This window comes from Indicator indicator, chromosome 2 (genome assembly GCF_027791375.1).
Source record: "Indicator indicator isolate 239-I01 chromosome 2, UM_Iind_1.1, whole genome shotgun sequence".
NCBI classification, from domain to species: Eukaryota; Metazoa; Chordata; class Aves; order Piciformes; family Indicatoridae; genus Indicator; species Indicator indicator.
In genome coordinates, this window is record NC_072011.1 from 28,395,283 (window position 1) to 28,422,894 (window position 27,612).

The window sequence follows — 27,612 nt, forward strand, 5'->3', positions numbered from 1 at the left end:
GGACCATGACTAGACACATCAGGGCCTGTCTGGGTTTGTGCTGGCCCCGTTTGGCCGTACCATGACACAAGGATGCCGATCTGCTGTGTTGCTTCATCTAGTTTAACATATTGAGGGGCACTGTTGAAATCCTGCTTGTGGGACTTGGTGGAGATACGAATTAGATGAAAAGAAAAGCTGAGAGATGTCCTGTCAGGAACTGCCAAACTAAATGGCAACGTCAATCCATCTTGGCCCAGGGGCAGCAGAAGTTTGTGGCTCTCTGACAAGAGCAGCTGAGAAATTCTTCACCTCTTTGTCCATAATTTTCAAACTTTTCAATCTCATCTTTTTAATTTAGATAATCTGGGGATAAGCTCTAATGTCCATGTGATCTTCCCTCAGGGATCAGTGGGATGGTGGAGAGGATTTGTTAAACAGGTAATCATGTCAGTTAATTTGAGGAACCATCAGGAAAATCTTATATGGTGGTAATGTGAAAAAGACCATGGAGCTGCACTTTAGGATGAATTTGATGCCAGATTGCATGACATAATGTGATCTTGGTGCTCAGAGTTTTGTGGCCACTTTCAGAAGATGGAATTTTCTTCCACTAGTATTGTGTAGAATTCATTTCACAACTTCATGGTTGGAGGACTAAATGTCACTCCCCTTTCTTGGGATGGTGGGAAGGGGAGTATGTGAAGAATGCTGAAAAGTTGTTCCCTAAACCACATAATAGAAACAATGAAAAAAGGAAGAGTTACAACTCAAGCCATTATATCCCCTGTGTATATTTTTTTGTGAGTTCACACAAAATTGATGTGGACACATTGCCAATATTTTTAGCTTAAGCTAACTGCTGTGTGTTTAAGTTACATAGTTCTTTTTGAATACAGGGGCAAATATACCAGTGAATTTTCAGCACATCTCCCAGAAGGGAAATCCGGGGAATTCTGCCAAACGCCAGCCCTCCTACATCCTCCCTCAAGCCCTTCACCTTTTTATTTTACTCCTGTGATAACAGCTGCTGAATATGTACATTAAATAATATGATGAAAATTATTCCCTTCAAATGGAAGTGGTTGCACAGCAGCAACTTGGAAGAGTTTAATATATGATATTTACAAATAGGATCACAGTGATGGCTTAGTGACATCAGCTATTTATTTTGTCTTCTGTGAGATGCTGCTGTGTTTAGTGAGGACAGGCAACATTCCTAAGTGATTCTTGATGTGCCTGTATTATTCAGCTAGTAGTCAAACATTCATGTATAAAGATGAAGGTAAAATAATGAAAACACCCTAGAAGACCCTGTATTGAATAGGGACTTCCACTGTAGGAAAAAATATGTAATATTCTAGGGTGGCTGTGGATGAAACATGCACCTTTCCTCAAAGAAAAAGGCAGATAACACTTTCTGGTCTGTGCTCATTTTAGGATTGAGGCAATAAACCCTACTGAAGGTTGTAATACAAATGGATCCCGGTAAAAGTTAATCAGCCTCTTCAGTTTTCTTGTCTCTTAGTAACAGAGGAGATCCACATCCAAAGGGCTTCTGAAAGCATGAGAATCTTACCTATTGAGAAGAAAGGCACTATTGTCAGCAGCACTTTACTGACTCTTGTAAACTGGATGGAGTTGACTAGTTAAAAAACCCCTGAGATTAAGACCTAGGAGCTTTTATGTTAATAGAATCTAAAAGGATAAATTACAGGATAAAGCAGTAAATTGTTCTTAACCTTTCAGGATACTAGGAAAATTCCTGAAGCTGAGCATTTTCAGCACAAATTCTATTAAAAGCCCTAAATCGCACCAATTGAAATACAGTAGAGTAGTTTAAGTAATTAATAACTTCCCTGAGTAGGATTAAAATTCATAAATATCCCAGGTGATGCCTTGCTTTTAGAAATATCACATTTTAAAATAAAGGCAGAGAGGATTTTTCGTAACAAGAACAGTCAGCCACTGAAATAATCTCTCTAGAGAAGAAGTGGTGGAGTCCCCAGCATTGAACATTTCAGCTGGTCAGGGTGCTAGGTCATCTTATCAAGACTGTGCATTTCCCAAGGTAGGTTGGACCAAATGATCCTTGAGGTCCCTTCCAACTTGGTATTCTATGATTGTATGATTGAGTTAATAGTGATGGAAAAGGGATGTTTGTTTATCCCAATTAATGTGTCCCACAAATGTCCTGATTACTCTAACTAATGATTTATAGTTCAGGGAGTCAAATGAGTTTAAAACACAAGCTGTAAATCTCTCTAACTGTATCTGGTAGATAGTTACATTTCCAGTGAAACAACTGCATAGAGAAGCTTGTCATATTGATAGAGGAAAATAACTCTCTGAACCCTGAGCATTTTAAGTGCTGCTGATCAAAATAGTGTAACTTGGTAAAAAAAGGCAATAGCTGCATATGCCAATGTAGTTTACAATGGGTTGATACAGAATCCAGAAACCAGAATTAACAGAAAGACTGAAATTAATCATCTAGTTTGAAAAATATTTTCCATTCGTGTTAAATTCTTTCACTTAGGCAAGTTGCCTTGTCTAATGACAAATATCCAGAAAGATCACTGACCTTGAGATACAGATGGGGTCCTCAGAGTCTAACAGGCAGCTGCAGTGTATAAAACTCTTCTTCATGCAGTGTAACACAGATCAACTATTTCACTTCACAGTTGTATTTTTGCAGATGGCATGCTGACAGTTCTGGAAAAACTGTTTAGTGCCCAGAAGTCACAGATATAGCTGGGACTCTGGTTCCCTTATCCTCTGAGCCACAACAGAAGATAATAGAAACTTTTGTTGAGCTGGCTACTGTTAGTGTGTGAATTCATCACCGTAGTTTTATTCACAGAAAAGCAGTTAAGAGTCTTCTGTCTGTGCCAAAGTGAAGAATCATGCAAACTTGATTGGTGTTTCACAATGAATGCTTAAATGTGGAAGGAAAATTCCAAGCAACCAGAGGTTAGAAAAAGCAATATCAACTACTTCCAGAGGCCTGGATTTTGTGTGTGTATTCTCTTATAATACAGCTGGGCTAACAAAAGTCACCCCATCTTCTTAGAATAGTTGGTATTTTCCCACTTAATTCAATATTGACTTGATGTCAGTAATCAACCTCTAATTATTACTTGCAGCTATGAATCAATATAGGTGAATTTTCCCACTCTTGCCCAGTAGGAAAATAAAAAGGTTGCTTTCTATTTTCTAACCACCTGTTTTGAGGAAAGATAATGACAATTGAGTTTACTGAATGAGCTCTCTGCGTAAAACAGTACCTTCCCTCTCTGCTCCCATAGTAAACAATCTATTGCTTACTGGAACTGAACAATACCTAAGTCACTGAAGTAATCTATTTTTTATTTTCAGTAAATGTGACTTTGTATGCTTTTTGTATTTAGTATAAAAATGGTGATGTGAGAAGACATAAAGCAAATTTCCTATGCACTTCTCTGGCAATGTGACCTTGACTTGCATACTCTTTAATTGAAATAGTTCAGTACCCAAATCTTCCCAAGATCATTTTTTTGGTGAGGTACTCAGAAAGGTGACTGTAGCAGGGCATATGATCCATGTAAGACCAGATATTACACAAATGCCAAAAACGTTCTGATTTCACATGTAAGCTAACTCTGAAGGGGTAGATAAGCATGCAGGTATATGCACAGACCGATGCAGCAAAATCTTCTGTTTAAAGAAAACCACCAAAACAGTTTTCCCAACTGTTGAAAGCACTGAATTTCCTGCTACTAAAATAAACAAACAAAAAACCCCCAACAAATAAACCAAAACATTTGAATGTGGCAGATGTTTCACTATGGATCACTCTGAGTCATTGGAGTTAATTTATGGGTGTTTGGAAGCAATGAATGGGGGCATTGTTGACATGGAGATTTAAGGAACCATATTTCTGTTCATCTTCACGTTTAGTTCTCTGATGACAGTAAGAGGCATAGCACTACTTGGTTTTAATTAAAAGTTGCAGCTTTGTCATAGAATATTGTGCAGTTGGGACTGACAAAATCAGCTCATGTCCTTCTAAATGATGCTGTTTTTCTGGCTGGTATGAAGTTAAGGATCTGATATCGGCTTCGAAGGTTGCTGTCTTATCCCCAGACACTTGTTCTTTTTGCTACCCCAGGGAAATGCAGGGGAATAATGTAACTGGGTGAGAGCATGTGGGCAAGGAATTATTAAATTAATAAATTATTAAATATAGATAATAAAATATTAAATATAAATTATTAAATATTGATTAGGTGTGAAAATATTTTGTTAAGGAAAAGACTGGCATGTACTGTAAGCACTCTAAGTACTAACATCCAGCATAAATCTTCAGTTTTGCATTTTTGTTCTTCAGTGCTGTTTCCTGAAGAAGAGTATCTGAAGCTGTCTAAACTACTGTGAAAACTTTTCAAATGACTAGGTTGTTGTAGTTTAAAATGAAAGGGGCAATAAAAGCATATTTTGCATATTCCTGATATTTTTGAATTGTCAACTTGGTTGTCAGTATATACCACCTCTGAGAGCAGATATCTGTGATTGAAGCCAGTAGACCTTCAACTTAATTTGGAAACACTTTCTCAAAGCTGGGATTCCCTGCCTAGACTCTAGGAAAGAAACCTCTTTCTCTCAACTAACTGCACAGTTGACATAGCTTTGTTTAGACACTGATTCTCATGAACTGGAAGATGGGTTCATTTTATTAGAGTTAGTTGCTTCTTATACAACCAGTTTCAGTGTATACTTTTTAAAAATGCCCACTTTCAAAGTCAGGAAAATATGAAGCTGTTAGGGAATTACAAAGTATGTACATATTCATAAATGGGTCACATCTGTTCTCATTCATACTAATGGCTATGTTAGTACATCTGGTGAGCTACCCTCCTTTTAAAAAGCTGAATCTTATTTCTGTTTTGATTTTTTTCAACTTCAGCTTCAAGATTTTTGCTTTTGCTGGAGGTTAAGGCAGACCCCTTGAAAGAGCAAGGTATTTTGCTTATTTAATACTTTGTGTAAAGTTTGCATTTCAAATGTTTTCAGAATAGTGAAGTTCTGCTTTCTAATCTGTAAAGTGATCAACTACTTGTACTGTGGAAGGAAATGAGATTTCTGCTGTTAATAGCATTAAAAGAGTTCAAACCCTCCTACAAATATTTGAGCAAAGAAACAGCTGAGGTTGGTGGATAATCTTCATAGAAATAAAGTTCTAACTTAAAAGCAGAAACTGGTTTTGGAACCATAACAACTTTTTCGTGCTGGAGTTGTTGGATTCTCTCATAGTTATCCCTACTGCTTAACTACAGTGAGTTCTTCTAATTATCACATATTTGCTGATACTGCAATTTTATGTTTAGATCTGAGTCATGCATAATGAGAATTATAATTTCAATTGAACATCAAGCTGACACTTGCCTGTTTATGTGTTCCCATGTTTTTCTTTTATTCTAGACTAGTACTCATTACTGTTTGTGTTCCACAACTTCATTTACCAGTTACCACAAAGCCTGTGAAATCCAAAGTAGGTGCTGATCTATTCAGTATGATACATTGGTTAAAATCACAGTAAGGTGTGAATTGCTGCAATTTTTATAGACAATGGTCTGAATCAAAATCATGGATCTGAAACACAATGAACTTGGGGAAGCTTTGGATTTAGATCTAAACTCTGTGGTTTTTTTCTTTAATCATGTGGTGTTACAAACACTATTTCATGTGTCTAAACTGTCCCATCTGTTCCTGAAGTCAGTGCAACTGATGCCAGTAAATGGTGTGTAAGGAAAGGTCTTTGCTTTCCTTATTATGTCTCTATATGCTAGTAATACAGATATTACATGTATTCTTTGGATCAGCTTTGGGAAAAAAGATGGTCTGCAACTCTTTGCATGTGCACGAACATCATATAGATATGTTAGCAAACAGAAAATATGAAGGAGTTGGAATGGCAGCTTGCTACAATGGCCACTTGAGACCTTTCTTTTAAGGTAGGTCTTAGTGTCATTGCTGTATCTTCCTTCCTGTCTTTCCTTTACCTTGTTGGTTTCACCCAGACTGCTACCACCAATGCCTTCTCTTCACAATTTCTATAACCAGGTCCTGCCCCCTGTCAGGCCACTGGGTTTGTATTGTGTCATTTGCCTCTCACCTTTAAGGATTTGGCCCATCAGCAATTAGGAACCAACCTTATACAAGTATGTGAGGTAAATAGATTATTAGAGCTGTGTCAAGTGTTGATTTCCACTTTAGCCTTTTATACTGAATTACATAAAGATTACAACTGAACGTGAGCTGTAAAAAAACCCAAGGTTTTCTTTAGGTCAGACAGAGCTTGCAAAGTCTTGTGTTTTTGTGTCTGTCATTTCTTTCCCCTCCTTCTTCACTCTTCTTGCATGTATATCTGGTTCTGGATTAAACTGCAGCTGTTCTTGTGGTATTTCTTGTCCTGGCCATAAGCAGGAATTCCTGTAAGCATTGCTGCAAAATCCTTTTGTCGAGTGTTCCTGTGCAGTTTTTCAGGCTTGCTGAAACTAGTCTGGGTGTGTTTTCAGATTCACACTGGATGAAAATAAATTACCATTCCTTTATTTGTGTCTTAATTAGGAGTCAATTCTTATTTTTGTTTCATCAAAGGAGGGGACTTACCTGTGAAAGTGGTCTGACTTGCACCATATTATGCCAGCAAAGAGCAACAACCTTACAGATTTTTATTTTCCAAAGATGACATGTAGTCTCAGCACAGCTGCAGTTCCCCTGGAGCTTGTTCATTCTTACCTCTTCTAGCCAAGAAAACGTAAACCAGGGTGAATCAAGGGTAAGATCTATGTAATAAATAATATAATCCACTAAGGGAGCAAGAGAGAGAACAGTGAGGCCCATGTATGCTCTATCAGCTAGAAGAAAGTGGTACTTCAGGAAGCTCTGGGCAAGAAGATAATTAGATCTACAAGCTCTTCAGCAAAGTATTACGTCTTAGCTAAGGAACATGCAAATCCTGATACTTCCTTTTAAGTTACCATTCAAGTTTTTGAGTGAGGCAAAGAGGAGCAATCATAGATCATCTCCCCTTGAGAACAGCAGTATTTCAAAGCTTGCAGACAGTGTAAATCCTTTAAAGAACTTCTTTCTGTGTACAAGGATCTTCTTTTTGTGTATGTAAATGACATGACTAGTTAAAGACTTCTGAGAACATAAGTAAAATTCTGTAGCAGTTATCAGTTCTTCTTTCACCTCTTAAAGCTGCTTAAACAAATATAGAAAAAGCAAGTTTGTTTCGGCTATTTTTTATCATATCCACAATATGTCACATATGATTCCTTAGAAGTGGATCATATTCAAACTGTATATTCTCTCATATCAACAACTAAGGCAATCCAAGTTAGGGCTTAAAAATGTTTAAATTATAAGTGTTCGTTGCTGAGAATCATATTTCCCCTAGAGTTACCACTCAATGTCTCAATGTCTCAACTGGAATTTTATATATGCATAACAGTAGATAGTTTCTTGAATCCATCTCTTTTCTACTGGCAGCACCAGGTCACCTGCTTCTTTATCTCAAGCCTAAGATTCAGCTTAAAACTTCATACCTGTTCGTAGTATTTGTGCAGGGATTGTAAGATATAGTCTTAAAATTCACTGGATCAATTTATTAATAGCATTTTTCTCCAATATAAACAGTTCTCTATCACTTCCAAAGTTTAAGTTTTAATATTTTCTGACTGTGACTTTACTATAAATGAAGAACAAGTTCTTAATTGTATGCTTGTGCAGGGTTATGTCAACCTTACTGAAAGAGCTGACAAGATTTTTAGGCTTAGAAATGGGTACAAGAATGATGGCTACTTAGTGATGGAAAGAAATTATTTTTGAGGCTGCATATGCAATACAGGTACCATATGAAAACTCTCTAGATTTGTTTGCCGTTTCTCTGGGTGTTCTGTGGACATGAAAACGTGGCATTGTGTTTCATTTCCATCTGCACAAGGCTGTTATGCTTTTGAGCTAAGGAGAAAGGAATCATATGATAAATGGAGCTTGCTGTGCCTCTTCGTGTTTGCCTTTTCTCAAAGGCTGCAACTGGAACACTGTTGCAAGAAGCAAATTTTGACTGGACTTGCATAAACAGTAAGAGTGAACTGTTCTTTATCATATTAATTTTGGTTGACTCATGTCAGTTCACCTCCCAAAACCAACGATGGTTGGTTAAGATTATGTCCAAACCAGTCATAAATTACCAATGAATCAGTAACAGAATATTTTGGGCTGCTATACAAAAACATCTCTTGCTCCATATTTAGTTAGCTTGGATCCTCTTGTAGTTCAACAATATTTTACAGAAACAAAACATTCTGAACTTCAAGCAGAGTCCAGTTTCCTTAATAAAACTTTTAGTGAAAAGAGGGCAAAGAATTTAGCAAATTTACATCTTCATTCCGCTTAGAACAGCTAACAAACATAAATCTTGCATTCTCTATGTTCAAGACTTTCCACTGTCATTTATTTTGATGATCTGATAGATGCTGTGGTATTAAAAGCATGGCATGCAGCAGATAAATCATGATATCAACTCCTTGTTGGGCTAATTGTCTCTGCTTTTCCAGCTGGGAGAAGATTGAAATACTCGGGTATGGAGGCCATGCTAACGAACATATCCATCTTGGTTAGAGTATTTTCTACTTTTCTCAGGTAAACTTGTAATTTCAGTGAAAGATTTCTGCTGAGAAACACTATGGCATAGCTTTTAAACATGGTAAGAAGCAATGTTTAGAGAACCCTTGAAAAATATCTCTCTGCCTTAAAAGTATCAGTTTATAGAAATATTAAGGTATCATATCTATTTTGTTTTTGATAGACATGTTAAGAATCCTGTCATTTTTATTTAAATGTCTGACAGTGATTTCAAAGAATATAAACACTGAAGAGTTCCTAAACCTGAAAATGCATAACTAAATGAAAGCTGTGCTCAGAAATCTGTCACAGAACATCCAAGTAATCCATGCTCAGCAATAAATAAGTGAAACTCAAATTTGTGTCTGTTTTCAGTTCTTGTGGCTTTGGTACTTATTTAATGTTTTGCTATTATATTGCATTTTTCATTTATTGTTTATGAAATGCATTACACATACAAGTAGTAGTAGTTTGATTTTTTGAGTGAGGACTAAAGAAGCACCAAGAGATAAAATGGCTTGTCTATGATTTAATCAGGTCACTGTAGGTGTAAAGGATGAAATCCTGACTCCAAATGTAGCCTTGATTTTTTTCAGATAGGTCTGGTTCTTTTAAGGAAGAAATATTTGAGGTATATCTTCTTACAAACTAAATGTATTATTGCTTTCCTCTATTCCTTTAGGCTCAAAAGTGAGGAAAATTGTGAGACCTTAAACTCAGGGCAATGTTTTTCAAAACTTGAGAGAATCAATGGCATGCAGAGCCAAAACAGCTCAGCCCATACTTTCCTCTTGGAATATGATCCTAGATCCCACTAAAAATTACCTTCAGAAAAGACTTTTTTTTTTTTTTTAATGGAAGCAAAGAAGGTCATAATTTAGTTTACAGAACATCCTTGCATGTTTTTAACGAAAAATCCGTGTATCAGTTTTGAAGGATTCATACAGTTTCTGTTGCCATGTCCTTAATTTGTTAATGAGTTGAGCCTTTTTCAGCCATGACTTAAATTTTTTGTAGAAAAGAACATTTGGAAGGATGATGCATGTGGTTAAAAAACAGGAATGAGTTTCTGGAGTTTTGGGTTTAGTTCCCAGCATTGCCACAGACTTCCTCTGTGACTTTGGACTAGCCACCACATCTCTGTGATTAAATTCACTGGTTGTAAACTGATTCCAGTGGAATTTCTCTTCTTTAGAGGCAAGTTGTGGGAGGTGTATTTAGATATCAACTGCAGCTGCAGAGGACTTAGATTTTTAACTTTCTAAAACATGTGAATCCAAACAATTATTTAAAGATGTAGCAATTTTCTATGTATTGCCTCAATAGGGGGAAAATGCCACAATTACTTTGTGCCACAAAGTAATTGGAGTTATTTGTATCAGCAATCTGTGGTACTTTGGCACCTCTTTCCGTCAAACAGCTTCACAGCTGAGCATACTTCCCTACATAGGAGCATGAGTCTAAGCCAGCAAAAGCTATGGCAAATATGTCAGAATCAGCTAACAATACTGCTCTGAAGAAGTTGTAGCTAGAGCTCTGACATGGCTGGTAGGAGTTGGCCTCGCCCCCAGTGAGAGGTGGCGAGGGTTATCAGCCCAATGCATGACATCCAAAAGGTCAAGTAGCAGACTGCACAAGGACAGAAGAATAACTTAGTCCAGATATCCGAGACAAGGAACCTGAAAAATCTTGTTCATCTAGTCCAAGCCATTTTCATAGCTGAATGTGTTTAGAATTACTTCTGTCATAGTTACCTAGATTGCTTTTGAATGTGGTCAAGCACTGTCCACAGACAGCATCAGTGACTTGTGGTGGGCAGCTTGTAATTGTGCTTAGATGCTGAGTGAACCTCTTCCTGCAGGGAAGGAGGTGACTGAGCAATTACCCTTAGGATGGTCACCTAATGCTTCTTTTCCTCAGGCAGCAGCACAAGGGGAGGTGAGAATGCCTCATCGTCTGTGTACCATCTTCTTTTCCTCCTCTCTTTGAAACAGAGGGCAGGGAGCAAAGACTAAGCTTTAAGAAAAAAAAAAAATTGCTTCACTATTTATTTTCTTTCTCCCATGCCAATGAAATTTTGTTGAAATTAGCAATCTTGCTGCTTGTTTTCCAGGCCACTACACACAACAGAGAAACAAAGCTGTGGCTACAGTTGTTCTGCTTGAGCTCACAAGCACAAAAATGAAAAAAAAAAAAAAAAGATAATTTGCAAGACCCAGGTCCCAGAATCCAAGAAAGACAAAAACTTGTACACCTGGGAGAAAGAGGATGTGGAATCAGTGTGATGGGTGTGCCTGTTAGAAGGGGATGGTCTCTGTTAAATATTCTTCCAAATGCAGCAATCTGTGCAAAACCATATGAGGGAGCTATTTTCCACAGTGAAAGAGGAAAATATGTCATAGGTGTCACCCCTGTCCATATAATATAAGTCAGTTCCACTGCATATAACCAATATCTGTAACGTGACATAATTATATGATTCCCTGATTTTTCTAGTATGACTAGAATACACAAATAAAAAATGATGCAGCCACAAATACAAGATATTGTGTCAGAGGCTTTGAACCTCAGAAATCTTCACTCTTGGGTTGTAGAAATATGGTCCTTAGACAAGTTCCTGGTATGAGCCAGAACTTCATGGGCCTCAGTTCTTCCATTTCAAGGGGTACAAGAAAGTCTGATTAAAATTAAGTACCTGCTCTTTAGAACTCTGGAGTTTTCATCTGTTGTATTTTCAAAGTACTGGAAGAGTTTTCTTATTACTACAGAATGTCTAGGCTTCAAGTGTGTAAGAATTGGTCCCAATTACATCCTATTTCAAAAAAATGTGTCATACAGTTTATTTTTATTAAAGAATCCAAATTAACTGGCATAATCTTGTTTTGCATGTTTTCAGTTTAGAAACAACATTGGCTTTTTGTGCTTCTGGATTGCAGTAGTCTCTTCCCTTGTTGACTCTTCAGCCACAATGTAGTATATGTGACCATCATTACCCTTTTCTGGTGTAATGCCTGATGTGGTGGGGTCTTTACTCACTGAACTCAAATGGGAACTCAGCGAGTTCTGCTCTGTTAGGTTTCTCCTTCCTAACAATTGTTTTCTTTATTGGCAAAATGTCACACATAGTGGTGCACAGTGGAAAGGAATTAATAGGTTGTACTTCTAGTAAGACACTTCTTTAGTATTACTGGGTAATCATTTACAACAGAGTTAAGAATTACTGATCAGCTAGTGTGTAGAAGGCAAAGAACAGCAAGAAAAATGTGTTCTGCTGCAAAGAGCACAAAGGACACTTAAAATCTGATACAAAATTTGGATTTTTTTTTCCTGATAAGTTGCCTGATTTTCATCATGGATTGCTGACTGGTCCCACCCACTTCTAGATGCACACAAAATTTTGGTTTTCATATTCAAAGGTTTTCTTTTGCAAAAGTCCTCATAATGATTACAGATAAATAACTTCCTAATGACTTTTGTTTCCTTGAAAAACAATGGTTTAAATTAAGACAAAAATGGTTTTGCCCAACATACAAACAAACATACAAGAGTGCCATGGAACTCCAAAGCTGGGAGGAAGTCAAAATACCGGTGATTTCAGAAAACCACAACCAGGATCTTGTGTCCCTATGGAAAGTGTTTTGGTTTTGTTTGTTGTTTTTTTTTTTTTTCTCATTAGACGGACTTATTAAATGCTTGTGTATTCCAAATGTGTACTGTTTAGCTGTTTGCTTTTAGCATGAGTTGTCTTTTTAAAGATGACAGTATTTAAACCTAGCAACATGTTGTTTTAAATGCAACAGTTTAACAAGAGCAAAATCTGCCTCCCAGACTCAGCTGCCTGCCTTTCTTCCCAAATACTTTGTTCTGAAGAAGCTGATGGCAGTGATAAATGTAAGAGAGTTGGAGCTCTGCAGTTATTGTCAGCAAGTTAGCTTTATGGCTTGGGGATTAGACCTTTGATGTCTTATCGAATTTCTGCCCTGCGTGAATCAGTTGCTTACTTGATGTAAATTATAAAAAGAAATGTTCTGTTGTGATATTTTCTCATACTGTGTCTTCGTCATTTGAGATGCCCTCCGTGTTCTTTAGTTCCCCAGGAAGAGCAGGCAACCAGCCATATGGAGAGTGGCCAGTTGTCGGCTGATCATGATAGGCATTAAATAGAGCTGCATAGAAACTCAGATATAGAAAAGCCCTCTTTGGTTGAGCCTTTCTGTCCCCCCCACAAAGAGAGATTGTTCCATACAAGTCTGCAACACATCAAGTACTGTTTCACTTCAGCTTTTGAGGGGGTCCCCTTATTCCTTGAATAAATTATTTCCTTTTCATTGAGGTAAGAGCTTCTGTCTTGGTTTAACACAATCTGCTCTAACAAGCAAGCCCCTTCCCCCCTAACCTCTGTCCCCAAAGATGAAGAGGGAAAGTAACACAAAAAGCCCTGGGTTGAGATAAAGAAAGAGTTTAATGCAGATAATACAATGTACAACTACCTTAGCCTGTTTCTCAGAAAAACAGCAAAAGCAGCAGCAGCAGAAGGCAGTGATAAAATGACTCCCCTAAACCCCAAGCCTGCAGCCAGGCATGTGGAAAAGGCCAAGACCCCAAAACTGGAAACTGGAAGCAGCTACTGGAAACAATCTGAACTACAAGCCCCATGATGCTTTCTCAAGACAGCATTTTTGTGTTAAAGCTGGCATAACATCAGGATGGTATTGAATACTCATCAGCAGATTCAATTGGTCAAACCCATGACATCTTTTTATCAAGTTGTCTTTTTACATCCCCTGATGTAATTACTGCTAGATTGATATGGAGAGCTGGTGGCTGTTTGAATATGTGTCAGGATAAAGAGCAGAGCTGAGCTGGAAAGGTCAGCCTTTCATGATTCCAGGGAACAACATGATTGGCAATACCTGACCCTGGAGATGACTGTTGGAGACTATCTAGAAGCTCATTTTCAGGGTTTTGCACATCCTATGTGCTGTATCAGGGGCTGAAAGGGTTTCTAGCCTTCATGACAGAGGCTCAACCTAATGCTTCTTACTTTGAGTAAGTCAGTCCTCTAAGAGTTATTGTTTTAAGCTACCTCAGATACTTTAAGGGTGTGTGTTGATATCCTTTAATCCTAAAATAAAACCCTCAAATACAGAAATATTGACCTGGTTTAGATTTTATTTACATTTTAAAATAGCTTTTCACCATCTTAGAAGCCAAAATATTTTTTATGCGAGCAGCCTTTGAACAAGATTAAAAAGTAAAGCATGTCTATTTTCCCAGACCATAACTGTGGTTAGTAAAATCACCAACCAGGCAGATTATCTGTGTGTGAGGAAGCTGGCTAACAAGAGAGTTGTGCTAGCCCACTTGTATTCTGAAAGTTGGGTCAGTACTCATGAAAAGCTTAAGTAAACTAGAGGATCATTCAATACATAGACAATGCATCCCACTGTTTCTTTGTTTGTTTTCTCTCTGTGTGACTTCTGGCAACCGAGAAGAAACGTTATAAATGACAGCAACCCGCCAAAGAAAAGATTATGAATAACAATACCACAAGAACGAAAGGCATAAGGTTACCAGTAACTGGGGAAAAATGAAGAACACTGGGTGCATGACACATGAAACTAAGTGGATTAGAGTACATGCAGAACAGAATACCTTAAGATTAGAAACCTTTTCAATTTGAGTTTCACTCTAAATTTATTATAGATTGTTTTGTCTCTGGTAACCCAAGGGCCTTTTATCTGTAGGTGTTTTTTGACTCTGGTGAATCCCTATACTTTGCTGGTAATACTAGCAAAGAGTAGAAACCAAGAGAAGTAATGCCATTGGACAAAGAGAAAGAAAAGCTACATATTTACTGAACAAATAAAATGGCTGAGATCTTTCCTATTAGCAGTTGTGCAAAGGATACCCTCTTCCTGATAAGAAAAGAAGTGCTGCTTTCAGGGCTATACTTGACTGTCATGCTTTCTATCCCAATCTACAGTTCAGTTTTCAGGTGACACGTGCAGCAAGCTGATCCACTAGTTTGGGTACCATTTAACTTCCTTGGTGCAAAATGAAAGAAGCCATCTGTTTATGTTAAGATGAATTTAAAAATAACTATAATAAAAATTATAGGAAGAATTTTTGATCCCTGAAAAGCCAAGTAAAATATGTTTTGGAAGGAAGAAAATGTTGTAGTCTATTTGCCCTTGCTGTGGTGCACTTCTATTGCCTCCTTAAATGTCTATAGTGAATACACTATGCGTGCAAAAATGGGTGGTTTTGTGAAATATGGAGGACTCCTAGTCCTGGAAGTGAATGAATGTAGTCAGATAACAGGTGTTTTAGTGTCACTGACAGTGTTTATCATGTCTTGAAAATCAAGACCATTAGTTCATTTTTAGCTATGTGAAATCAATGCCAACAAAATCTTTATGCATTGTTTCTGGTGCTTAGACTTCACAGCTTCTGGTATGACTCATTTATAGTGAAGTGCTTTCGCTTCCAAATACTGTATTGTATTCACCTTAGTAGGGATGGAATAAGATCCTAGAATGAAGCTGTTCAAAAGAATAGCCCTTCAAGAGCTATGATTGCGCTACTTTGAAGTTTCTTTTCAAGACAAAGCCAAATGGAGAGAAAAAAGAGGTTTGCACCCCTTGTTCTTGTAGTGTTTCCTGGTACTCTACACTCAGGATGCTTAAACAGCACAGAATGCTCTTTTACTGTACCTTTCGCTGTACCTCCAAAGACCAAAGGAATTCAGTTCATTTTTGATTAAAACTGTGATAAATAGAATAAAAATCTGCTCAGCTGGAACCTTTGAACCCATTACAGAGTCTGTTTTCTCCCAACCTTCCAACCCTTCTCTGAATTAGTCATGGTTTCCTGCCTCCCAAGCCCCCAGAGTAAATCACCTATTGTAGATTAGAAATACTGGAATACTATTGCACCACCAAATCACCTGAAACCTCCTTAAGTTGGTGAGCTGTTGGGAGGAACACTTTTTGTGATATGATAATGATGAAACTTGGGATAGCAGATGTAATAAGTTGTTATCTACCCTTTCTTCAAAGGAGGAAAGAACATGTGATATATTTTGCTTTTTTGAGTAATTCGTGAAGCAGCAGCAAAACGAAGTGATACATGTGCTTGCACTCAGCTCTGCCATCCTTCCATCAATGAAGCAAAGTGGTGATCACTTACAAAAACACCTGATAGAGCAATAAGCACCAAAAAGAAAATAATTCCAAAACAATACATATCAAAGAACAACCCTGTTTAACAGTAAATTTTCTGTGCTGATCGTAACAGGATGATAGTGTAGTTTTAAGAGTCTCCAAGACCTCCACAGCACTCAAAGCACTGAGGGAATAAAGCATGCTGTCTTAATGGATAGGTAATTTGGATCTGACTTTGGATACTGACTCAACAATAACTGAAAAAAATCAATAATCCAAGCACCACCACAACTACAACAAATTCAACAACAGCCCTAAACTTCACCTTCCTGCTTGTGCTGCATACACTAGCTGTTTCTTTCAACCATGATGGCTAAAGTTTTTGTGGAAAGAGGTCTGATGTCATAAGTTACACATGAACTAGTGTTTCATGGAATATAAGGAGACAAAGGGTGCATGTGTTCAGAGGTTTTACAGGATCCTTTTGAATAAAACGATGTTTCAGCAGGCATTAGAGACCATTTTCCACTCTGTGTCTCCTTGCAGATGCAGACACCTACTGGAGACTGTTGATAAGTTGTTTTTGAAATGGAGACTCTCCATCTGTTTTAGTTGTCTGGATCAAACCATCACACTGGGACTTTGAATGTTTCTTCCCTTTTGTTTTTCTTTGACACTACAGGCTGGGTTAATCTCATAGGAATTCAACTGTTTTCAGGAGAGCTAGCTGATCAGATTCTCCAGTCCATAAAATGAAAAGGATATTTCTAGGATGTGATTAATCTTATCCTAAGTCAGGTGAATATTACTCTAATGGTGCCAAATTCTACTTTCCTTAGTCTAGACAACTAGCTCCACATTATGAAATCCTGATCATGGCTTGATGCTCTGGAGAGTGCTGTAGTATGTCCCTGGGATACTGATTTTTTGTGTGTGTGAACAGGGAAAAATGAATTTTCAAGAACAAATGTTCATTTTTAGATATCTGAGTTAACCTTGTAGAAGACCTCACCTGACTACTTACTTGTGTGGCAGTGGAATATAATAATGGAAAGATTCTGATTTACACCAAGAACCTTTACCATTGAGAAGAGGCACAGAAATATTTTGATGAGATTCTTTGTTGTAAGTGCAAATGGCCTTGCCTACTCTAACAGCAGGCATGCACACGTTCTATCTCATCAGAATAGCATCTGATTAGTTCTTTGTGTGATGGCTTTCTGTGTAAATTCCTCTATGCAAGCCTAACCTTAATGATGATGTCCTGTATATCTAGACAAAGAAGGAGGTCATAATTTGAAGAAGGCAGCTCTGGGATTGTCCTGGAGCTGTCATGAAGGACTGCTTTTCTTCAGTGGGAAAGCACAAGGTGAACCAATCTGTTAATGCAATTATACAGACTTGCCAATTTCAAGGTATATTCTGGCACTGTCTTAAATCACTCAATGGTAAAGATGAGGAGAACTTAATTTTCTATACATTTCAGCACTAGGGTTGAGTGCTTTTCTGTGGCATTGGGATGAGAGTAGAGTTTGTTCTGTAAACATACCTTCTGTTTCATTCCTAGGTAGAAAAGTAATGAAATAGCGGAGCAGATTAACTGAGACGGATTAGCTGATTAGAATGCTTTCTAAACAGCCTGTAGCATGTCGATATTTACGCATCATTGAATAACACCAGGCAGCAGTACAGACAAGGGGTTATCCAGCTGGAAAGCAGCTCCACAGAGAAAGACTTTGGAGTCCTAGTGGACAGCAAGTTATCCATGGGACAACAATGTTCCCTTGTAGCTAAGAGGACCAACAGTATCCTGGGGTGCATTTAAAAAAGTGTGTCCAGCAGGTTAGGGAAGTTCTCCTCCCCCTGTACTATGCCCTGGTGAGACCACACCTGGAATACCATGTCCAGTTTTGGGCTCCCCAGTTCAAGAGAGACAGAGATCTGATGGATAAAGTCCAACAGAGAGTTACAAGGATGATTGTGGGACTTGAACATTTCTCCTATGAAGAATGACTGAGATCCCTGGGGCAGTTTAGTCTTGAGAAGAGAAGGCTGAGAGGAGGTCTTATCAATGTCTATATATATCTGAGGGGTGGGTGTCCAGATAAGGGTGCTAGTCTCTTTTCAGTGGTTTCCAGTGCTAGGGCAAGAAACAACAGGTACAAGCAAGAACACAGGAGGTTTCATCTCAACATGAGGAGACACTTCTTTATGGTGATGGTGACAGAGCACTGGAACAGACTTCCTAGAGAGGTTGTGGAGCCTCCTTCTCTGAAGACTCTCAAAACTAGCTTGGATGTGTTTCTGAGTGGCTAGCCCTAGGTGATCCTGCTTTGTCAGTGCAATTGAACTTGATAATGTCAGAATGTCCCTTCCAAACCCCAACATTCTGTGGTTCTGTGATTCTGTGATTATAGCCTGTATGTGTGGATAGATATACACACACACATATGTATTACTATTGTCTAACTCATTTTTTGTGGTAGGCTAGCACAGAGAGGACAAAATATTTCTGGCTTGGAGGTTTCCACATCTGCCCTTCAGGCAGGTGTCATACAGAAACAGCATAGACACATAAATCACTGTAATTCAACACATTTTTCAACAGTGCAAAGCCCTAAGCACAGAGCCACGTTAGAGCATGCTGCTTCATAGTTTGTTAGCAGATCACCTATACCAGCAGCAGGGAAGTCAGACCATTGTATTCAGTATCAGTATGCAGGATAAAGAAATTGCCTTTCAAAACTATGGTCTGCACTAGGCTTTTCAAAGCAAAACAGTGATGTCTAGCATACGTCTTTGCTGCTTGTTTTTCCAGCTTGTTTTGACCCTAAGCCTCCAAACAGCAGGTATTATTCTCCTGTTATACAAGCAGACTTGAACTTCACTTTAGATTCTGAAGCGGTAATTCCACTTGGTCAGAGGGAAAGTATTTATATCAGTTGTAAGAGATCTGCAAAAAGTGATAGAATAAAAACCTGTTGTCAGTATGTTTAAATACTTTGTGTCAGTGGAGGCTATACAGGTCCAGTGGAAACTGAAGATAGGTCAAAAATTTCTCATGAACAATCCTAATCCGTGAACCTGAATTTCTTATGATTTCATAGTGCATGGACTCCAAACTAATCTCATAGAGGAGGGTGGAGCTTGTCTCCACAGGCAGAAAAGAAGCAGTATCTGGGTTTTCAGCTGTAGAAGGAAAACTTACATTAGACCAAGTAAACATAAGTTCAGGATAGTTATGAGTTATGCTTTGTGTGCAGCCTGTTTGTGTGAATAATATCTCTACAAGACTTCAAGTAAATTTTCTTAGATTTAAGATGAACCAAATTATACAAAGATAATAAAACAAGAAGTTGCAGAATACTCCTCTGCCTTGCTCAGATTAGCCAGAGAGTGGCCTCTGACCAAAGACAATCCACAGCTGTGCACTATATTGTGAAATGTAGAGTTTTCTATTTCTGTTTAAAAGGCTGTGAGCCAGATTCAATAAACTAAACTTTATGCCTCTTCATAAATGCATCTGCTGTCAGCTTTTTCTCCAATGGAGAGAGAAGTCTGCACTCCCCATGACCAGACTGTAACTGTGGTGTCAACTCTTCTCCTCTCTCGCATGGACAATTTTGTGTGTAGATGTATCCAGTTGTTGATTCTCTAGTCAGGCACTATTTTCTCCTAGTATACTCTGTGATCTGCTTAAGTGTAATGAAAGTTGATCTCCACTATAGATGATGGGGTCACAGATTTGTTCATTGGAAATACATAGATGTGAATGTGGTTTCACAGATGGTTTAATCTGAAGACCTTTTCTTGCCTGGGTGTGAAAAAGCATGTGATGGCAGGATGTAGACCAGAAAGCATGACACTGAATCCCTGCATGAGAATGAAGAGTAAGGAGAAGGTAAAGAGAAGATACATGTTATGCCAGAACAGTGAACAAGTTTATGAACATGTTATGTGGTTTAATAGCACAGTAAAGAAACCATCAAATGTTTACTCTTGAGGTACTGGAAAAACTTTCTCATGAACTGCAACATGATACTTATGGTTGAGGAAATAAGCATCCTGCCTGTTCATAGCTCAAATGTGGGACCAGTGACAAAAACAATGCTGAAAGATAAAAACAGAGTGGAAAAAAGAGCAGAAATAATTTTTCCCAGTACAGGCAAGGTTTCAGGTATTTACTACTATGTACTCTGACAATACATCTGCTACCAAACTCCAGCAACAGAGGGATGAAAGATCACTAGGACTGCCAGCAATATAGAGAGACACATTTCAACCAGAGTTAAGAGGCCTTGGTGTGTGAGATGATGAAGAAAAGTACTGGAATTTGATGATGTCTGAAACACATGACAGTAAATAACATTTAATCAGTAACTGTATCTGTCAAGTGGGAACATGCAGTTTATAGTGACCTTGGTATTATCAACTGAAGTAGACTTAATAATAATTTTTTTTCTCTAGTCCATTTATGCTTCTTTCTTCTCAGAAATAGTACATGAGAACTGAAATCAGGACCTAGTATGGAATAGTAGGCCCCTTGGAAATCAAGTGTTGTAAATTATAATGCATTGTGAATGCTGAAGTAAGTTTATAAACGTTTTTCTTTGTATTAAAATATAAAGATAAGTTGAACAACTCCAGTTCAGCAGTCATGCCTGTTAATCTGTAGCATAAATTCAAATTTGTAATTGAAAATTATTTTCTAAACTTGATTAGGCTAGTTTCTATGTTATTAGGGGCAGGAGCACCTCTCTGTTAAAAGTGGTTGGTTTTTAAATAGGGTTTCACCATAATTGTCCAGTTTTTGCTGGTTCTTCAAAATACTTCCACCTCAGGTTGATCAGCTATTGTTGGCTTAATCTCAGTTGCTAAAAGCATTTGACAGAAATGCTGCTTTAAGCTTGTCTTCCAGTGAATCACTTGTTTGTAGAATAACAGATTTATTTCTTAAATGAACTTAAAGACAGAAACAGGTGAGCCAGTATTCAGCATGGGTCACCTTCTGGTCCATCTAGAACAATATACCATGCTGCTTTAAAGGAAAAGAATATTTCACAGGAAAGTACAGCTTTAAGATGTGCATCAGTATGATCCCAGGTTTTGTGTAACTGACTCAGCTTGTTCCTGTTTAAACAGAAAGAAAATTCCATAAGAAATCCCAAAGCACTTGCTTGTTTCACCATTTCTGTTTTGACATACTTATCAATTTGCTTGGCTATGTGGGAGCAAGCAGTGTTGATTTGGGCTTATATCATCTTATGCTGCTACAGTAAAAGATAACAGTAGGGTATTTTCCAAACGTCAATCACACTTTCTATCTTTTTTTAAAAGTACATTTGCTAATCTCTCTTTATGCTATCTCATTCACAGTTGCTTGCCTTTTTGTCCTTCCTGCTCTTAAATCCCTCAGTTACACAAGAATGGTAGAGATGGTTTAAATGTGCAACCCAAATTCTCCATTGAGGTTTGGCTAACCAATAAGCTATTCAAGTGGTTTTGTCTCCTGGGTATGTCTTCTTCCTCTACTTTTTCAGGTTGCTTGAAGATCCTCGAACCTGTAATTTACCCTAATCTCCTCTAAGGCTTTGAAATAATAAAATTCTTTAAGAAAACTCTTTGGATAAATGCCCTTTAAAATGTAATTTAATCTGTGAACTATCATGCTCTCAAGAGAATGGATTTTATTCCTCAGATGATTAAGGGAGTTTTCTGTCCACTGTGTTACTGTGGTTTGTCCACTGTGGTCTGGCATACCCGTCTTAACAACTGAAAACAGAAAAGATGAGAGAAGCCTGGGAGAAGAATGGGACAGAGCCTAAACTGTTGCTGTGTGTAATTTTTTTCTCGTGCCTGGATTTAATTTCTTGATCTCCTGCATGAGTTTCTGTGGGTCACAGGGCCTTTCTGAGCTTTTGAAAAACAATTCTCTGCTCAACAGGGATGTTGCTGAGGATAAATTAAAGGTAGCAAAGCACCTAGCCATTATGAAGTCTCATCCATGTAAAAAGGCTTCCCTCAAATCCTTACTTCACAGATTAGGAAGAGGGAGACCACTTGACTTGCCAGCACCAAATCCAAAAGTGAAGTCTGAGGCAAAATAGGGGACTGGGTCCAGTTTTTATATCAGAGGCCCCGTATGATCCATTTATCCTAGAAAAGTCCTTTTGAAAAGTCCTTTTAAAAAGTCCTACCTATGCCTAAAGCCAGAGTCCCACAGGTGCCTCCCAGGAAAAAAAGGGGGCTCAGAATACCCTACCTGGGTGCCCTGCACTGCAGCTTGTAAGGACACCCAAGCAGGCCCTGGGTACAGCATAATTTGGAAATTGATTAGAATCATGGCAGACTTTCTTCATTGTTGCTCATTTTGCAGGTAAAGGGACATGATTTCATTTTTTATCCCTTCCCACTCACAGCTCAGCTGATTATTAATTGCAGAAGGATCTGTAAAATAATGCTAAAATGGGGATAAAAGGAACCTCTCTTTTCCACTTTAGAGCTATATTGCTAAATTCCAGGAAGAAAGGCTTGGGGTTTGTGTGTAATTTGTGAGCAATTTGCTTCTGAAGCTAATTATTGTTTAAAACGAAAAATTATTTTAAAATGTCAAGAAAATGATTCTTTCTTTTTTATGTTGCTATGCCACTAAAATGTAAAAATTCTGGTCAAAATTCAACTATATGACTATTATTTTAAAGTGACACCTCTAAGATTGTGTCTCCATTTTCAGGCACACTTTCCAGAAAGACATATGTATTTCCTCACATTAAGGGATAGGAAATGCAAATGGACCACAGTTTAAGTATGAAGATTATGGAGATTTATGACTCTTTTTATACACTTTTTTTTTTTTTTGGTGTGTGTAATAAAATTCAGGGTATGTATATATAGCAAATGTTTCCTGACTTTTTTTAGCTTGTACAACTCTTTGATGCTCAGACACTACTCTTCCTCCTTTTTTTCTTTCTTGTGATTTTCCTCCTAGTAGCCTCAGTTTCTAATCCGAAGTTCAAAATCTTCTGTACCTGAGATTTATGATTATGAAGTAGCAATAATGAAACCAGTGCTTTGGTTTGGTGGTGACCTTTTCTCAAATGTCTTCTAATGCTTAGGAGAAGGATTATCTCTCAGCAGCTGTATGCCTTGCTTAGTTTTATGCTTATTCAGAGACACCAGAAGGATAGAGGAAGTAATTTGATTTCACCTTCTCACTAGTACCTTCTTTTCAGGAGCTCAGAAGATAAAGTAGTGTTTTTGGGTTAGACTGGTTTTGGCTGGCATGCAGCAGCATCAGAACCAGTTAGTTTTTGTCAACTTGTTTCAGGGTGAATGGTTCCTGCTTTCCACTGTGCCAAGGACAATGCTGAATGCATGAGCTTTGCCTGCAGTATTGGAAGTGGAGGGATGAACAATTAGACCAGGTTCAATGTAACTTCATGGCAGAACTAGAAAGGAGACCTCACAACAACCTCCTTTCAGGTATCTGTAGACAGTCATAAGGCCTCCCATCAGCATCCTTTTCTCTAGGCTGAACGACCTCAGTTCCCTTGGACACTTCTCATAAGACTTGCTTCAATTCTCTTGCCTTTCTCTGGACACACTCCAGCGCCTCAATGTGGTCCAATTGGTGAGGGGCCCAAAACTGAACACAGTATTTGGGATGCGTCCACATCAGTACAGATTACAGGGGATAATCAGTTCCCTAGTCCTGCTGGCCACATTACTTCTGGTAGAAGCCAGGATGCTGTTGGTGTTCTTAGCCACCTGGGAACACTATTGACTCATATTCTGTCAGCTAGCAACCAACATCCCCAGGTCCTTTTCTGTGGGGCGACTTTCCAATCAGTCTTCCCCAAGCCTCTACTGTTGCATGGGATTGTTATGACCCAAGCGTAGAACTCTGTGTTATAAAAATAGTCCCAATGGAAAAACTGCAAGCTTATAACATATTCCTCTTCAATATTGGCATGTATTTTTATGGGCAAGCATATGCACAAATATAAATATTTTTATTAAATATATCTAAAATGTCTGGTTTTTTTGAGGAGTGTTTAGTTTTTGAATATCAGTGTTGCAAGAATAAACCATCTGTTGTGTTTCATAAGGTGCTTCACCAGATTCTCCTTGCTCATTTTCTCTTCAGATCTCTTATGCTGAGGCCATTGGAGATATGGTTATAATTTTAGATGAGTTTCAGTGTTAAAAATCCTATTTGGATCTTAGAACAGACTTTTCAGCATTTTATTATAAACTAGTTAACGCATAGCTAATATAATAGACAGGTTTCCATTGCCATCTCAATTTTGCTGTGAAGAACATTTCTGCCATCACCATTTTTGCTCTAAAGAGCCCAAGCCACTGTTTTCAGCTTCATAATGGTTGAAGAAGATTCAGAGGTGTCCTAATTGTGGTGGTGGATTTAGTGTATTTTACAGAAATGTTGTAATCACTACTGTTACAAAGCAGCAGCTGAATAACCCCAGATGTAATGAATCAGCTCGTATCTGAACAGGCTAAAAAGAAAGAGTTTTCTTTTCAGTTTTAGGTAATACTTGTATATCTTTCCTGGGGAAGGGGATCACAGAACACTTTCCACGTGGGAATAGCATTCCTATATAATTAATTTTTTTTTTCTAGTTTTTGAGAGTTGACCAAGACAAAGACAGAGAATGCAGCCTGGACTGTGCAGGTTCCCCACAGAAATCACTCTGTGCATCTGATGGAAGAACTTTTCTATCACGGTGTGAATTTCAACGAGCAAAATGCAAAGACCCTCAGTTGGAAATTGCCTACCGGGGAAACTGCAAAGGTAAACAAATCGGTTTCTCTTGACTTTAATGAAAAATAATAGACTTAAATGTCTGTGTATTGAAAACTAAGAGTGATATACATGAAGAGTTTTCTGAAAGCATGTAGCCTGAAATCCATCTTGTTAATTCTATAATAATATGCTACATAAAGATAACATTTATCTATTATCGTATGCAAAAATATTACTCCCCACACATTTACACTACAGTAAGTCACTATTAAGGAAATTGTAAGGTTAGGTCCTTGTTCTGAAGGACCATATCATTAGCAGGTGGAGAGTAATTAAAAAATTTGTTATCTCTTGCTGTCTTTTGTCTACTACAATTTGCTATTTTGACCCAGAGGTGGTCAAATTTAGTCTTGTGCTTCCTAACTGCAACCATTCTTTTAGTGATGAAAAAAAATAAGAGGGGAAAAAAAAGAAATTAAACAAATATGTAATATTTTGATCCATCAGAAGCCTATCTTACCTACACCATCCCCTGTTTTACTTCTGATCCCTGGTTAGAGAAACTGCAACATGCAGCCCTAGCACTTCAGTTCCAATACATATAAACTATTCAGTTAAATCCTTTCACTTTTAGAGTTGTCTAGTGCTAGAGAGCACAGCTTCTTGATGAAGTGTAAGCTGATTCCCAACACAGTGCTCTTCTTTCTAAATGTAAGAATAGCAGTGGCTGTAAAGATTTACTTTCCCTTGCTCTGTCCAAAAGAGAGGGGTGAGGGGAAGGGAGAAAACCCCTGGGATCACACCAATTCAATCTCTTGGAGGCAATTTTCCACATCATCTCCCTCCATTAGCTCCAGAAAACCTCTGAAGCATCAAGACTGCTTCAAAGAGACATTCTATCTCATCTTCTGCCTAGGTGAAACAATATACTCATTCTTCAGCTCTTTCTTTATAAGCCATTGTATTAGCTGATGGATCTATTTACTTTTGTGAACAAGGATAGATAAATGAAGCTACCTGAGCCAAAGCTTTTGTTACACTTGTGAACAACAGAGAGATTTATTGTGCCCCTTATATTTGTTAATTTTATAAACTGGAGCATTATACACTTTTCTGTAAAATGGTTGAGAGTATTTTTCTTTCTTTCTTTTTAAAATTTTTTTCTGTTACCATATTGACAATGTCATCTGCAAGAAATTTTTTCTGTAAAGATGAATTGAATTGGCCTATTGGAGATGTCTTCAGTGATGCTGGCAAATTTTTCTGCAGTCAGCTACTGCAACTTGGAGAAGAGCTCACTTGCTGTTTATTAATGAATAGTGTTATGAATGAATAGTGTGTCAGTGCAATCGTAGACGGAATTAGACACCTTAGGCATCTAAGTATTGATAATAGCAAGTATATATCACACACTCAGCAATCAGATGCTTTTAATCTTTCAGTTAAATAAATGCAAACATCACTCTAATGTTTATATTTTTTCCCCTTTGTTTGGCAATAAGCACATGATTGCAAATAATACACTTAGTCTATATCATTGACATCAGTACTCTTTTAAATATTAGGTAGTATTCAAGTCTGAATTGACCAATGTCTTTTTTCTTACCCATGGATACAATTGTCAGAAATATTTAAAGCTATGGAAATAAGTTTTAGAGCAGAAAAAGATGATTTGTTTGCCTAGCTGCAGTTTCAGTTTTATCTTTTTTTTACTTTTGATAGTCCCATGAAACATTCTTCTGAAAAAGCTAAGGAAGTTCTCAGATTAAGACTTCTTTCGAACCAGTTGGTTTTGAGTGGTGAAATTTGTTGTTGTAGGTGATGCTTGACCAAAGAGCAGAGGGTTGTTTCAGTAGGGCTAACTAAAAAGTAATGGTTCCATTCCAGGGCAACCTTAAAGGTTTCAGAATTTGCTTTAATTCTGTGTCGGAATGAAAGCAAATCCTTTTGGAAGTGTTCATCTGTCCCCCTAAAAGCCCAGATATCTCCATTAAAACATTGGTTTTGAAGCAAGTTTTGATGTTGCTACTGCAAGAAAATGGTACGGAAACAAACATATTTGCATGTGGAAGTTATGATTCCTGGCATAGGATTCACAGTGTCAAATCTGTGTTTGATATTCATCCATTCATTGATCAGAAAAGACAGTATGAAGTCAGTATCTGTCTTCTCCAGTTTTCTTCTTGGGTGAAAATCTCTGTTCACATAACAAAAATCTTGTCTGAAAATGAAATACTTCCAGGTACTAATTCTATTAGTTGAAAACATGCTTTTTGTTCAGTTTAGCCTATTCACTAGAAATCTGAACATCTTCACAGTTTGAGTCCTTTCTTATTTACGCATTCATAACTGTGATTTCTATTCACACAGATAAGGGAGTTTTGGTGACCTCTGGGCTGATGGCTGATTTAAACCATTTTTCTTTCTTTAAACCATTTTTCTTTCTCTAAACCATTTTTCTTTCTCTTGCACTCCCATCCTTCTAGTTCCTGATGGTTGCATCAGAGGTTAAAACAGTTTAAATAAATGTGAATATGAATGAACTCTGAACCTTCCCCTAGGTTCTGAAAAACAACTAACCTATGACAAAGTAATACGAAAACAGACTGTTCTGAGAGTGGCTTTTTATGAAGACATTGAAAAGATTTTTTTTTCCAGTCCGCTTCCAGACAGTGCTGGAGTCCATTGCTAAGTTTGGAAATTGTATAAGAAGTTACAATCTCATAAAACTTACAGCCTGCTTTTGCAGTTTCTAGAGTCTCAAATAATCTGAGCACACTGTAGATGAACATCTATATTTCTGGATACTTTTCCAAGGAAAATATAAACTGTGAAATTCTGGAGATTTGCCACTTGCTTGACACAGATGCTTACTGTGCAACAGGATTATGAATCTAATAAAAAAATGTATGTTGACAGCTGAGAAATATTATTTGTGTTAGGGGGACTGTTAAAATATCACCTGTGATGGGAATCCACTACATGTATGCACAAATGCTTCGCAGTAAATCTGGCACAGCCCAGCCAAAG

At 37.7% G+C, this 27,612-nt stretch overlaps 1 protein-coding gene across 1 annotated transcript in view; it reads left to right on the forward strand.

Moving 5' to 3' along the window:
- The window catches only part of SMOC2 (SPARC related modular calcium binding 2), a 144,506-nt gene that overhangs the window by 22,241 nt on the left and 94,653 nt on the right, over nucleotides 1–27,612 (forward strand). Inside the window, exon 2 of the mRNA XM_054395906.1 lies at nucleotides 24,459–24,630. Coding sequence (XP_054251881.1) covers nucleotides 24,459–24,630 — 172 coding nt within the window. The remainder of the gene's footprint in view (nucleotides 1–24,458; nucleotides 24,631–27,612) is intronic.